The 15,046-nt window shown below is 45.6% G+C and overlaps 1 protein-coding gene across 2 annotated transcripts in view; it reads right to left on the bottom strand.

The window, feature by feature from the left end:
• NT5DC3 (5'-nucleotidase domain containing 3) overlaps positions 1 to 15,046 on the bottom strand; it is a 95,320-nt gene that overhangs the window by 19,587 nt on the left and 60,687 nt on the right. For both annotated transcript variants that reach the window (XM_075344718.1, XM_075344717.1), the window contains exons 8-12: positions 10,275 to 10,377; positions 9,194 to 9,295; positions 8,468 to 8,549; positions 8,293 to 8,379; positions 980 to 1,120 (exon numbers count right to left, since the gene is read on the bottom strand). In XM_075344718.1, coding sequence (XP_075200833.1) covers positions 980 to 1,120; positions 8,293 to 8,379; positions 8,468 to 8,549; positions 9,194 to 9,295; positions 10,275 to 10,377 — 515 coding nt within the window. The remainder of the gene's footprint in view (positions 1 to 979; positions 1,121 to 8,292; positions 8,380 to 8,467; positions 8,550 to 9,193; positions 9,296 to 10,274; positions 10,378 to 15,046) is intronic.

The following is a 15,046-nucleotide window of genomic DNA, read 5'->3' on the forward strand; positions in this document are numbered from 1 at the left end:
ATGATTTTGGAAACACTTTCCAGATTTAAGGCTGAATAGGTATTTACTATAGTTGGTACTTCTGTTATTTACAAGACTGAGGGGAGACGAGCACGTATCTTGGGATCCATTAGATGTAGTGCTGATCTCCTTCCCCTTTCAGAGTCTGATGTGTGATGCGAAGCTTCCCACCCTTCATTTGATTTCTAATATGTGTATTAGGCTACTTTCACACATCCGGTATTAGCTCTGTGGCACAATACGGCACTCTGCAGAAAAACCGCAACCGTTTTTTTTGCCGCCGGTTGCGGGTTTTTTTGCATAGACTTACATTAGTGCCGTATTGTGCCGCATGGGCTTGCGGTCGGTCCGGTTTTTGCCGCATGCGGCAGATTTAGCCGATGCCGCGGCCGGATGAAACGTTGCCTGCAACATTTTTTGCTCCGGCAAAAAAACCGCATCGCGCCGCATCCGGCCGCTGCGGCGCATTTTTCAATGCATGCATATGGACGCCGGATGCGGCGCGATGCGGAAAAAACCGCATCCGGCCGCCGCATGCGGTTTCTTCCACTGCGCATGCTCAGTAGCATGCCGAAACCGGAAAAAAACGGACGGGCCGCATGTAAAAACTTATGCAAAGGATGCGGTGTTTTCGCCGCATCCTTTGCATAGCTTGCACAGCCGGATTGAGCCACAGTGCTCAAACCGGATGTGTGAAAGTAGCCTTACACAATGTATCTACCTGCATACTTGGGAAATGTTACTTTTACATATACTATTGTTTTCTTTTTCACTGTAAAACATGTTTAAAAATCTTTTTTCATAAATAAAAAGTTAAAGAAAAAAAAAAAAAAAAAGATCACTGGAGTTAATAACTGATAATAATGGGTGCACAACATTTATATTGGATAGGTTTATTTCCCATAAATGTCCCTGCATACTAGCCCTGCTGAGGTCACATGCAGTCTAAGTAAATACCACGATTATATTTTCCACATACCTGCATTCGTTCAAGTAAACCAGTTAAGCCCTGAAGCCAGGCCATAGTCTGAATATACTGAGAAGTATTCATGATGGTGAGTTCTGATTTCAGCTCTGGAATAATGGCTCCTGTTCTCCATCCATGCTTTAATGTAAGGTCCTAGAAGACAAGAAAGTTATGGCAAAGGCTTATTTAGTGAATAGGACAATTCAGAAAAGCGAAACAATAAACGGTAACAAGAAATTTGCATAAGGGACAATGCAGAAAGTTCATTAGGAAAGCTTTGGATGAACTTCCATCAACCAAATTATATTTAACCCTTTCTTACCATCTGATGTAATAATAGGTCATATGTCAGATGCTGATTAGTGATGAGTGAGCACTATCATGCTCAGGTGCTCTGTACTTGTAACCAGCAGTCAGACACTCGGACAGGCTCACCTCATGTATCGGATATAAATGGAAGTTAATAGGGAAACTCAAGCATTTTTCCTTTTTTTGCGCTGTAGCTTTTCCCCTTTCCATGTAGCATAATTTTTTACATTTTTCTGGTGACAGTCATATGATTGCTTTTTTTGCGGTAGGAGTTAGTTTTGATTGACACCATTCCTTTTACCAGATGAAGTACTGAAAGAAAAATCAATTCTGTCATCGTTTTTCTAGCATTCATTCTGTGGTAAAAAAATAAATCTAGCAATGATTCTCCATGTCAATGCAATTATGGCGTCCCCATAGAGTAAGCTAGAGAAATAAGTCTTAGGGGTACTTTGCACGATGCAACATCGCTAGCCGATGCTAGCGATGCCGAGCGCAATAGTCCCCGCCCCCGTCGCACATGCGATATCTTGTGATAGATGCCTTAGCGAACATTATCGCTACGGCAGCTTCACACGCACTTACCTGCCCTGCGACCCGCCTCCTTTCTAAGGGGGCGGGTCGTGCGGCGTCACAGCGATGTCACACAGCAGGCGGCCAATAGAAGCGGAGGGACAGAGATGAGCGGGACGTAAACATCCCGCCCACCTCCTTCCTTCCGCATAGCCGTTGGAGGCAGGTAAGGAGATGTTACTCGCTCCTGCGGCTTCACACACAGCGATGTGTGCTGCCACAGGAACGAGGAACAACATCGTATCTCCTACTGGTGCGACATTATGAAAATGACCGACGCTACACAGATCACCGATTTACGACGCTTTTGCGATCGTTTATCGGCGCATCTAGGTTTTATACGTTGCGATGTCGTTACCGGCGCCGGATATGCGTCACTTTTGATTTGACCCCCGACGATATCGCAATAGCGATGTCGCAACGTGCAAAGTACCCCTTAGGTTTGGTGTCACCGTAATCAAACTGGAGAATCTAAAGACTGCTTTACACACAACGATATCGCTAGCGATCTCGTTAGCGATGTGACACACCAGATCGCAGATACGAATTGCTAAGATCGCAAATAGGTTGTTTTTTTATAGCGCCGGTCACATGTGCGATCTCGGCAAATCGTATCTGCGATCTGGCATGTCACATCGCTAACGAGATCGCTAGCGATATCGTTGTGTGTAAAGCAGCCTTTACTTTTAGTGTGTCGCCATTTTCTGAGAATAATAAGTTTATTTTTCTGTCCATGGCACTGTCGGAGGCTTAGTTTTTTGGTACTGAGCTAATCTTTCTATTAATATCATTTTGGGGTACATATAACATTTTGATCCCTTTTTATTGTATTTATTGCAACTGAAAAATGGGCAAATTTTATGTTTTGCTAAATCTGACTTATTTTATATATTAAATTCTGCCCTTTTTACCCCTTTAAAAATTCAACTTTTTTTTTTTGAATTGCAGGATTTTTTTTGTCTCATTTGTACTATGTACTGCAATATCACATTATTGCATTATATAGTGAAATTAATAGATTGTAAGCTTGTGAGGAGGGCCCTCACTCCTCTTGCTATCTGTTAAATTGTGTTATTCTGTAATGTCCGATATTTCCTGTATATGTCCCCTTTGAATAGTAAAGTGCTACAGGCTACAGAATATGTTAGCGCTATATAAATAAAAAAGAGAATTTTGTTTACTTACCGTAAATTCTTTTTCTTATAGTTCCGACATGGGAGACCCAAACCATGGGTGTATAGCTTCTGCCTCCGGAGGACACACAAAGTACTACTCTCAAACGTGTAGCTCCTCCCTCCGGGCTATATACACCCCCTGGATGACAATCTACCCAGTTCAGTGCAAAAGCTGAAGGAGGACATCCACCCATAAGTAGAGATAGAGTAAAACTCGGAATAACCGTAACTCTGACTACTAACAACAGCCGGTGAAACACACGGAACAAAAAAACTGCCAACAGGCAACAGGGAGGGTGCTGGGTCTCCCATGTCGGAGCTATAAGAAAAAGAATTTACGGTAAGTAAACAAAATTCTCTTTTTCTTTATCGTTCCTTATGGGAGACCCAAACCATGGGACGTTCCAAAGCAGTCCATGGGTGGGAATAAACCAACTGAGAAGTAGGCAAAACCTAACTTCACAAATGGGCGACAGCCGCCTGAAGTATGAGTCTGCCCAAGCTCGCATCTGCCGAAGCATGAGCATGCACTTGGTAGTGCTTCGAAAAAGTGTGCAGACTGGACCACGTGGCAGCCTGACAAACCTGCTGAGCCGTAGCCTGGTGCCTGAAAGCCCAGGAGGCACCGACAGCTCTGGTCGAGTGCGCCTTAATCCCTGGCGGGAGAGGCACCTGAGAACACTGGTAGGCATCGGTGATAGCCGACCTGATCCAACGAGCTAGGGTCGGTTTAGAAGCAGCGAGACCTTTGCGCTGACCAGTGGTTAGCACAAAAAGGGAGGTGCACCGCCTAAAAACGGCGGTGCGTGACACATAGATTCGGAGCGCCCGCACCAAATCCAAGGTATGCAACGCCTTTTCAAAGCGATGCACAGGGGCCGGACAAAGAGAAGGCAATGAAATGTCCTGGTTAAGGTGGAAAGGAGACACCACCTTAGGGAGAAAATCCGGAGACGGACGAAGAACCACCTTGTCTTGGTGAAACACCAAAAAGGGGGATTCCGAAGAGAGCGCAGCCAAATCAGAAACTCTCCTGAGAGAAGTTATGGCTACTAGAAAAACAACTTTCTGTGAAAGTCGAAACAAGGGAACCTCCCTGAGAGGCTCAAAGGGGGGTTTCTGTAAGGCCGTGAGGACCAGATTAAGGTCCCAGGGATCCAAGGGCCGCCGGTAAGGAGGAATGATGTGAGATGCGCCCTGCATGAAGGTGCGCACCTGAGCCAGTCGGGCGATACACCGCTGGAACAATACCGACAGAGCCGACACCTGTCCCTTGAGGGAATTGAGGGACAGTCCTAGCTGTAGACCGGACTGTAGAAAAGACAGGACGGTCGGGAAGGAGAACGGCCAAGGAGCATGGTCGGAAGAGCGACACCAGGACAGGAAGCAAAGGGAATCTGCTTCCATGGACGCCACCATCTGACCCAGCACCTGCATGAGGTGTCTGATGGAATGACGGCGGTGCCTCAGCAGAGAGCGCACCGCCAGACGAAGGGACTGCTGTTTGACTAAGGGCAACTTGACAAGTGCCGGCAGAGTCTCGAATTGCATCCCTAGGTACAAAAGCACCTGGGTCGGGATCAGAGTGGACTTGGGCAGATTGACAAGCCACCCGAACTGAACTAGCGTGGAGAGAGTGAGAGAGACACTCCGCTGGCAGTCTGCACTGGATGAGGCCTTGACTAGAAGGTCGTCCAGGTAAGGAATCACTGCCAACCCCTGGAGGTGCAGGACCGCAAACACTGCTGCCATGACCTTGGTGAATACTCGAGGGGCCGTGGCTAAGCCGAAGGGGAGAGCCACGAATTGAAAATGTTCCTCTCCGATCGCAAAGCGTAGCCAACGCTGGTGTGAGACCGCAATAGGCACATGCAGATAGGCATCTCTGATGTCGATGGATGCCAGAAAATCTCCTTGGGTCATTGAGGCAATGACCGATCTCAGAGATTCCATGCGAAAGTGCCGCACCTGAACATGCTTGTTGAGAAGCTTGAGATCCAGGATGGGTCGGGAAGGAACCGTCCTTTTTGGGGACTAGAAAGAGGTTTGAGTAGAAACCGCTGAACCGTTCCCGGGCGGGAACCGGAACAATTACACCGTTGGCCTGCAGGGATGCCACGGCCTGAGAGAAGGCGGCGGCTTTGGAGCAGGGGGGGGTGGACAGAAAAAATCTGTTTGGCGGGCTGGAAGAAAATTCTATCCTGTAGCCGTGGGAGATGATATCCCGCACCCACTGATCGGAGACGTGTTACAACCACACGTCGCCAAAGTGGGAGAGCCTGCCACCGACCAAGGACGTTGCTGGCGCGGCCAGATAGTCACGAGGAGGCTGCCTTAGTGGCAGCGGCTCCTCCGGTCTTTTGAGGACGCGGCTTTGCGCGCCAGTTGGATTTACGATCTTTGGCTGCAGTAGTGGACGAGGCCAAGGGCTTAGAGGATGACCAGTTAGAGGAACGAAAGGAACGAAACCTCGATTGGTTCCTGCCCTGGACAGGTTTCTTGGCTTTAGCTTGTGGCAAGGAAGTACTCTTCCCGCCAGTAGCTTCCTTAATTATGTCATCCAGCTGTTCCCCAAACAGCCGGGACCCAGTAAAAGGGAGACTCGCAAGGTACTTCTTAGAGGAAGCGTCTGCTTTCCACTCTCGAAGCCACAAGATCCTGCGGATCGCGAGGGAGTTAGCGGAGGCCACCGCCGTGCGGTGAGAAGCCTCCAGGATGGCAGACATGGCGTAGGATGCAAAAGCCGAAGCTTGAGAAGTTAAGGCATCCATCTCAGGAATAGAGTCCCTGGAGAGGGAATGAATCTCCGCCAGAGAGGCAGAGACTGCCTTAAGAGCCCACACTGCCGCAAAAGACGGGGAGAACGAGGCTCCTGCCGCCTCATATACAGACTTGGCCAGAAGGTCAACCTGGCGGTCAGTGGGATCCTTAAGAGAAGTGCCGTCAGCCACAGCTACGACTGTGCGGGCTGAGATTCTGGACAACGGAGGGTCTACCTTTGGGGACTGGGCCCAGTCCTTAACCACCTCCGGTGGAAAAGGGAAACGGTCATCTGAACTACGCTTCGGAAAACGTTTGTCAGGACAGGCCCTGGGCTTGTTAACAGTGGTGTGAAAGCTGGAGTGGTTAAAAAACATACTCCTAGGTTTCTTAGGAGAGGTAAACTGGTGTACCTCTACCAGAGAGGGCTGTTCCTCTGACTCTTGTGGGTTGAGGTTCAGTACGGAGTTAATGGACGCAATCAAGTCATTAACATCCGCATCACCCTCAGACAAGTCAATGGGGTACATAGAGGCAGCGTCTGAGCCCACAGTAAGCGAATCCTCCTCGCCCTGCACCTCGGCTTGTGAATCAGAGCCGTGGGACGAGGAAGGAGAAGGTTCCCTGCGTCTCCATTTAGGGGGACGGGGTCCTAGGACATGCTCTGAGGGCTCTGCAGAGCTCGGAGCCGCAGAGACACCCTGAGAGGGGGGCTGATGCATGGACAGCAGTGTCCGGGACAGCTGCCCCATGGAGTCGGCAAAAGACTTGGAAATGGCTTGTGAAAAGGATGCTACCCAAGCCGGGGGTTCAGCCACCGGGGCCGGAGCAGCCGGAGGGACCCCTGCGGAGGCTCCAGGCTGAGACACAACCATGTTAGCACAGGCATCACAATGTGGGTATGTGCTTGGCTCTGGCAGAATGAGCTTACACGCAGTGCATATAGCGTACATGTTTGCAGCCTTGCTCCTAGTGACAGACATGCTGCTGAGGAGGAAGTTCTGCAGCCAGAATACACTCCTGTAGAATGCCTGAGAGTGTAATAAAAGTCCACAACCAGAGGTTGTGGCTTACCAGCCCGTGCTCTCTGTGTGCCCACCGGATTCCACCGCTCCCCTGTGAAGCTCAGCCTTCCTAATAGTATGCAGCTGCAGCATCCAGCGCCTTCCAGTGTAAGAACGCTGAGAAAATGGCGCTGGGAGAAAGAGGGGGGGCGTGTATAAGCCCAAGAGCGGGAAAAACGGAGGGCAGAGAGATACAGGGAGATATACAGGGGAGGGAACATCTCCCCAGAGAGGAGTGCCCTCCCCTCTGCTGGTCGGGCGGTGGGCGGCGCTGTATGCAAAACATGCAGAGAAGCCAAAACCGAAACTAGGCCCAAACTGAAGCCGGGGCCCAGATTTTAAAATGCGGCCGACGAGCAGGCACCTTCGGCGCGGTTCTCAGGGGAAATCCCCAGAACCGGCCGGAATTTACAGTAACGCTAAACCACATACTGTCCCCCTAATAAAAGTACCCGGGACCCCTGAAAAACGTCTCAATACTTAGCTTTTGAGATGCAGGGCCATGTCCCTGGAGAGGGGGGTAAATGCTCCTTCCAGCAGGAACCAGACAGGGCTGCGGATGGAGACCGGTCTTCTGCAAGCAGAGAGGACCGTGGAGGCTCCCACTTCAACCCAGAGCCTCTTAGAGGATGTGAAGGAGCGCGGCATGTGAAGGCTCCAGCCTTATAAGTCAACCTTAACAGCACCGCCGACAGAGTGGGGTGTGAAGGGACATGCCGGGAGTTCAGACTGGACCCGCTTTTCTTCCAAATCTTTAAAATTAAAATAAAAATGAAAAAAATATCAGAAAATGAAAGTGTGTGTGATCCTCCTGGAACACAAAGCATTGAACTGGGTAGATTGTCATCCAGGGGGTGTATATAGCCCGGAGGGAGGAGCTACACGTTTGAGTGTAGTACTTTGTGTGTCCTCCGGAGGCAGAAGCTATACACCCATGGTTTGGGTCTCCCATAAGGAACGATAAAGAAATGTATTAATATTGTATCCAGGTTCTCATATGAAGAGAAGTCTGTGCCTGAGCCTCACAGGAGAATTCACATGGCAAATACAGGGTCTCCAGCAGACCCCCAGCTGTCACTGTACCCAATCAGTTCCCCATTACCATATCACGAAAGGGCCAATGTGAGTTGGTACATGCATGAACCAGCAAAGAATTCATTTCAATGGCGCTTTCAGGAGATTGACAGCAACATTCAAATAGTTCAACTGCAGCTACAGGAGCAAACTCTGGTTGCTGCACCCATACAGATGGCAAATATGCAATATCGCTGGTATTTGCAGTGTATGAAGCTGGCTATCATACATTCCTTAACGACCCATGATAAAAATGGTGTTACATGTAAGTGAAAAGCAAATTATGGCATTTATTATCCAAACAGGACAGAATCTTGAAGATGCTGAACTGGGTCTCTTTATATAGTTTAGTAAAATAGAGGAGTCTTACTGCCAGATCACTGTATATATGGTCACCAAAGTATAACACTTTTGATCCTCGCCAGCCAGTGAGCTTCAAAAATTCAAATAGGTTGCCCTATAGAAGAAAATAATAAGACATTACTAGATCATATATAGCAACCTGCATAAAACGACAATTAAAAAAAGAAGGCTACAAAACAAACCTGCTTGTATATCTTGCCTTTTTCTAATTGGTGAATTTTATCCCATAGTAGAACACCTCGATTTGTAACCTTACGGAATGGTCTACAGGGTAATAAAAAAAAAAAAAAAAAAAAAAAAAGGTTTTTATTACAGTTTGCTTATAGGAATTGTCGCCTGTTAGTACAAATGTAAGTTATACAGTTGGCTTCATGAAAGCTGATGAAACAAAAATATCAGGTACAATAAGAGATTGTATTGGGAGATGGTAAAGGAAATTTTTATTTATTTATTTATTTTAAACTGCTGCTGTTACCACCACTCATATTTGATACTGTGCCTGTAAAAAAGTCCAATGGCGTAGCAAGAAACTAAAAATAAAATAAAAAAAAAAACCCCAAAAACAAAAAACACTAATAACATGAGATCAAAACATATCTACACCAAAATAGTATCAATAAAATTCATGGTTGTGTGTGCCAGCCTATCATGTCATTTTGCTATATTGATATTTAAACTGTACAATAAAATTAATGTTCTAACTAGTAGGCACAGGAGGACTCCGCAAAAAAAAAAAAAAAAAAAAAAAAAAAAAAAAAAAAAAAATCGCTGGAGCTTCTCTTTGGATTATAAATAAATAATATTAGGGCCAGTTACACTAGTTTGCTGACAAAACCTTCCTAATTCAATATAATATCCTCACTTCTAAGTGAAATGTGAAGAAAGTCTGTAAGAAATAAATAAGTTACCTTCTTTTGTCATTGAAGAAATTTGGCTTATCAGCTTGAACAATGACAACATCGAAAAGATCTCTCCAATCTTTCCCCACAATGAAATTCATTCCCTTATCCCTGAAGAGAGATTATACAAGAGGATTTAATATGTACACACAAAAGTTACTAAACCTTTGCTAAAGATATTTGTAAAATTAAAAACGTGCGCCAGGGAGGAGGACTGATATTGGTAGCTAACAGTCTAATGGATTATTTTTCCCCATGCTAGCACATTTTAGGCCAGATTCACACTTCCGAGGACGCTATCAGGACAAGAGATGTGTGAAGCTTGCCTTCATGTACACAACCTAGAATCTTTTAGTATGTCTAAAGTATGTAGTGTCCATATTGTTAGTGTACAGTGGGAAATAAAAGTGAAATCCAGCCACAATTTGTTGGGCTCCTAACCCTTTAGCCAAGGCTGCCATAAAAGGTAACGCAGTGGTGTGCTCATTAAGCAACTACTGAAATGCCAGTGGTCAAGCATAACAGCAGCATCAATAAGGCTTCAACATAGCAGCAGATACTTCTGACCACCATCGGCACTGGGCGCAACACAATCATGGGGTCTTGATCACTTGCAATGTCAATCGCGGTCTTAAGAAGGCCTCTTTGCCGGCTAAGTCAGATCTCTCTCTTCTATGAAACCCAGCCAGTGAGTGGATGTCATATGAAGCCAGCAAATTTCACAACACACTGCAATACTGTACTATTGCATTGAGCACAGGTTCAAGTCCCCTCTGTGGACTACAGATGTAAAAAAAAAAAAAAAAAAAAAAAAAAAAAATGAATCTGAAATCTATCTACATATGTTTCAGTCACCCACTTTTCTATAAATGAAAGTAGCAAAATGTAGAAGAATAAAAATAATTAAAAACACACACTCATATATATATTTGGTATTGCCATGTGCATAATCGCTCGATGCAATCAACTACTTATTCCATGTAGTGAACACCAAATCAAGAAAACAAATAAATAAAAATAATATTTAAAAAGCACAAATGTGGTAGTTTCCTTTTTCTTCATTTCAGTACCAGACACACTAATCACTTACACAAAGCTACTGGGGCTGTTTGTAATGAGAAACATCTTTTTCCCATGATTTGCCAACTTTGCCAACACCGCTCGAGTTTTCTCGCCATAGCAAATATATCGCTCTAAAAGGGAAAAAAAAAATTAAATATCAAATTAGACAGAATTATTCAATAGCCTTAACATTGAACATTGTGACACTATAAAAAAAAAAAAAAGATCTAAATCACAATTCTGGAGCTCTTCAGTTTATAACACAAACACAATTTGACTATATCCGCCTGATTGTCGCTTGTATTATAACTGCCATGTTCAGCCTTCTCCATATGCAGAATGTACAAGATTTCTCTGAATGCTCACGGCTAATGAGACTAATGAATAATGAATGCCCCATCTGGGAAAAAAAATAAAAATAAGGGGAAATAAGGGAATAAATTATATGCCTAAGCCAAAAGACAGGCCTGGATTCATCATCTGCTTGTCTTGAGGTAGCAATTTGGCGCAAAGTTAAAAAATTAAAAAAAAAAAAAAAAAAAAAAACGGGGGGGGGGGGGGCGCTTATTTCCTATCATTAACCATTAATACAACTTTAGGCAAAAGCCTACATTAAATAACAGGGGCGAAAGGGGTAAAGTTGTGCCAAATTTTGCAACGTTTTAAAAAGTCACAGTTGATTAATCAGCTGAAAACGTCTGGGATCATTAAACTAACTATAGAGCCAAACAATACAGAGAGGAGTGGAAGTTCCAAAACGTTTGATTTTTTTTTTTTTTATGGCAGTCATTGTTTTCTTGATTTTGAGGTATACTTGGGTCACGGTCATGCTGAAAGGTGAAATTTCACTTAATTGGCAGCCTTTTAGCAAAGGCCTGAAGATTTTAATGCAAAACTGACTTATTTGGAACGGTTCATAAACCCCCCCCACCTTGACCAAAGCCCCACGTCCAGCTGTTGTAAAACAGTCAAATAGCATACTGCTACCTCCACCACAATATACTGTGGGTATGGTGTTCTTTTGATTATATGCAGTGCTGGCTTTGAACCAAAATACCTTTGGAGAAAAAAAAAAAAAAAGTTCTAACATGGTTTCAGACCAGAAACATATCCCATATGCTTTTGGCAGACAATATAGATTTTGGCAAAAGATAGCTAGGCTTGGATGTTTTCCTTTGTAAGTAAAGACGTCTGTCTTGCCACACCACCTCAAAAAAGTTAGAAATATGAAGAATATGGGAGATTTTGCATTGCATGTGACAACAAACTGTATTTGTAAGAAATTCCTGCAGATTTTTTAATGTCAATGTTGTGCCATATTTAAGCCACTTCTTTAACCAACTTCAGTGATCCATTGTATATCTAAGGGCAGCGTTACACGGTACGATATATTGTGCGATATGTCATCGGGGGTCACGGAATTCGTGACGCACATCCGGCATTGTTAGAGATGTCGTACCGTGTGACACCTCCGAACGACTGTTAACGAGCAAAAATACTCACCTTATCTTTGCTCGTTGACACGTCGTTCATTTCCATAATGTTGTTCCTCCTTCTGCGCGCCGGTTGTTCGTCGTTCCTGTGGTAGCACACATCGCTACGTGTGACACCCCGGCAACGACGAACACAGCTTACCTGCGTCCCACCGACAATGAGGAAGGAATAGGTGGGCGGGATGTGACGTCCTGCTCATCTCCGCCCCTCCGCTTCTATTGGGTGGCCGCTGTGTGACGTCGCTGTGACGCCAAACGTCCCTCCCCCTTCAGGAAGAGGATGTTCGCCGCCCACAGCAATGTCGTTAGGGAGGTAAGTACGTGTGACGGGGGTTTAACGACTTTGTGCGACACGGGCAATGAATTGCCCGTGACGCACAGACGACGGGGGAGGGTGCGATCGCACGATATATCGTATCGTGTAACGCCGCCCTTACACTCTGGTGTTTTGTTTTTTTATGGGTTTTTTTACCCTTCTCCTTACTTTTGAAAATAAATCCCTTTCCTGCGCTGTAAGTGGTTTACAAACCATGGCTTTTGCTATAAAATGCAACCAAGAAAGTCCTACTAGAACTGGTAAGCTTTACATGGAGTTAATCAAAATTAGTTGTGCACTGACTCCCATTTACACTACTCACAAAAAGTTAGGGATGGTTAGCTTTCAGGTGAAACTTTAGGATAATCCTAAAATGCTCTCTAACCCTTTCAGGTGCACTTAATGTGACCTTCTCAAAACTTTTGAATGCACATGTCCAACTGTTCAGGGTTTCAGTACTTTTTACACAACTTGCGGTTTCCAAACAAAGAGCTGAATGTCAAAATTCATAGCAGGTGTTTGAGCCATGAATTGCCCAATAAATTTCGGGGTTCAATTAGAATTCGTATTTAAACAGTCCTCCTCATCATGTTGTTCACATTTTGATATTATGAGGCCAAGGAGACACTTAACAATTGATCATCTTTACCTCACCATTGCGAGGCTTGAAGCAGGATGTTCTCAGACGGAAGTGGCCACTGAGCTTACAAGTGGTAAGCAGGTTGCAACGCAGTGATTCGAAGAGTCACAGAAAGGCATAGAAGTGGACACTCTTTGGCCACATGACACACTGATGACTGCTTCATTGTGAACAATGCCCTCTGGAACCAGATGAATGCCACACAACTACAGGCATATTAAGGGAGGTGAGAGGCACCCAAGTGTCATGTCATACCTTTCAAAACAATTTCAAATTAGCATGGTCTGCGTGTTAGACAACTTGCAAAAGCACCTGACCACACCAGGCACAGACATCAGTCTTCCATGGGCCAAACGACTCCCCCTGACGAAGGCTTGGACAGCTAAAACGGCCGTCGGGCGAACGCAGGTCACAGTGTGCTCCAAGGTCCTTCCCTCCCAGGTATTGTCACCACCTATTACTCCCTTGCAGGTTATTGTGGCTTAATTTTATGCCCTCTGTGGTCTTTATGTACCGTCATGAGTCCCTGATGAATTAGCAATAACTATATACTCTATGCAGGCCAGTACACTCCCTCCCTTGTCCTAACACCTGACTGATGTGAGTTTCTCCTGGTTGGTGAGTTGTGCCGTTCCCTCTACTAAATGTATTAATGGGACGACATTATATCTATTTATATTTATGGTTTATCTTTAAATTTGATTGCTAATTACATACTAGGATTTTGGATCATCTGTTACCTGTAATCTCACTTGCATTTGTGCAGCTACTCACCTTCCCTATTTTTAATAAAGATTATCACTTTCACATATGGGCGTTGTTGTCGCAGTTTTTCTTTCTATGTACATTAATTGCGACCTGCATGGGTCCTTCATCCCACCATGCATTTCTATGATATAATGTTATACATACCAACTTGTTGACCATGGTGTGGCTGTGGCTCTTGTGGATTTTTCTCAAGAAAATTTCTTGAGAAAATGTGCATGTCACTTCTTTTCCGCAGGTACCTGCGGTATACCCCCGGAATTTAACTCCATTCACTAATGTAATCGTGAAATTCCGGGGGTATACCGCAGGTAGCAAATGATGTGCGGTATACCCCCGATTTACCTGCGGTAATGCTCATCGCTCCCTGCGGTTTTGCAGGGAGGGATGTCATTATGCCAGGAAGAGGAGGCGGAGCAGAGTAAACACAGACGTCACACTCCCTGGACGCCGCACAGAAGCACTTCCGTGTGACCTCCAGGTGCCTGTGCAGTCTGTGTCCCGCTGCAGGCCCGCCGCTGCAAGCACAGCAGTGTCAGTGCCTGCCCGCAGTGTGTCAGTGTCTGCCCGCAGTATCAGCGGCTTGTCACCCTGCAGCGCAGGCAGACACTGACACTCAGCAGTGCGTGCAGCAGCGGGGATCACGGGCGCTGCTGTCAGGAGATGAGATGAGATCATTACCCGCTGAGACGATCTCCTGCCTCCTGACGTCAGCGCGTCAACGGGCGAACCGGTTCGGCGAACCAGTCAAACCGCATAGGAAATAATGGGAGGCAATTACAAACACATAAAAACACCTAGAAAACACCCTCAAAAGGTGTCCAAAAGGTGACAAACAACTCACAACACAAACACATGGGAAAGTGACAAGGACATATACTCATGCGAAAACAAAAGAGCTGGACAAGGAAAAAGAGGCGGAGACACAGATATAGGCATGGCATGCCCTTCTAAAATCATGTAAAACACCGCAAGGTTACTCCAAGCGGAGTCTCCCTTTTTTCCAAAAATTGTGCCCCACACACACACACACACCCCTTCAGTGGCAGCAGTTGTGCCCCAGTTGTACACTTCACAGGTAGATTTGCATCAAGCACATTCAAAAATACGCCATCCTTAAACGTCCCCAGGATGACACCGGGGTAAGTAGCAAAGTCTTTCCTGATCCCAGCTCTGTTCATCTTAGATCATTTTTAAAAACACTGTAAGCAAGGGTTACTCCAAGCGGAGTCTCCCTTTTTTCCAAAAATTGAGTCCCACACACACCTATCCCTTCAGTGGCAGCACTTGTGCCCCAGTTGTACACTTCACAGGTAGATTTGCATCAAGCACATTCAAAATCCACAGGCATTTACTCTCCCCAGGATGACACAGGGGTAGTAAATTCCTTGTGGATCCATGACTTGTTCATTTTGATGAATGTTAGTCTGTCCACATCGTCACTGGACAGACGCGTGCGCTTATCTGGCAGCACTGAAGACACGTTCAGAGACAACGCTGGCAGCTGGACACGACAAAATCTCCAAGGCCTAAGTGGAGAGCTTTGGCCATTTTTCAAGATTTGAAGCCCAAAATGAGCAAGGCTC

This window comes from Anomaloglossus baeobatrachus, chromosome 4, assembly GCF_048569485.1.
Source record: "Anomaloglossus baeobatrachus isolate aAnoBae1 chromosome 4, aAnoBae1.hap1, whole genome shotgun sequence".
Lineage (NCBI taxonomy): Eukaryota > Metazoa > Chordata > Amphibia > Anura > Aromobatidae > Anomaloglossus > Anomaloglossus baeobatrachus.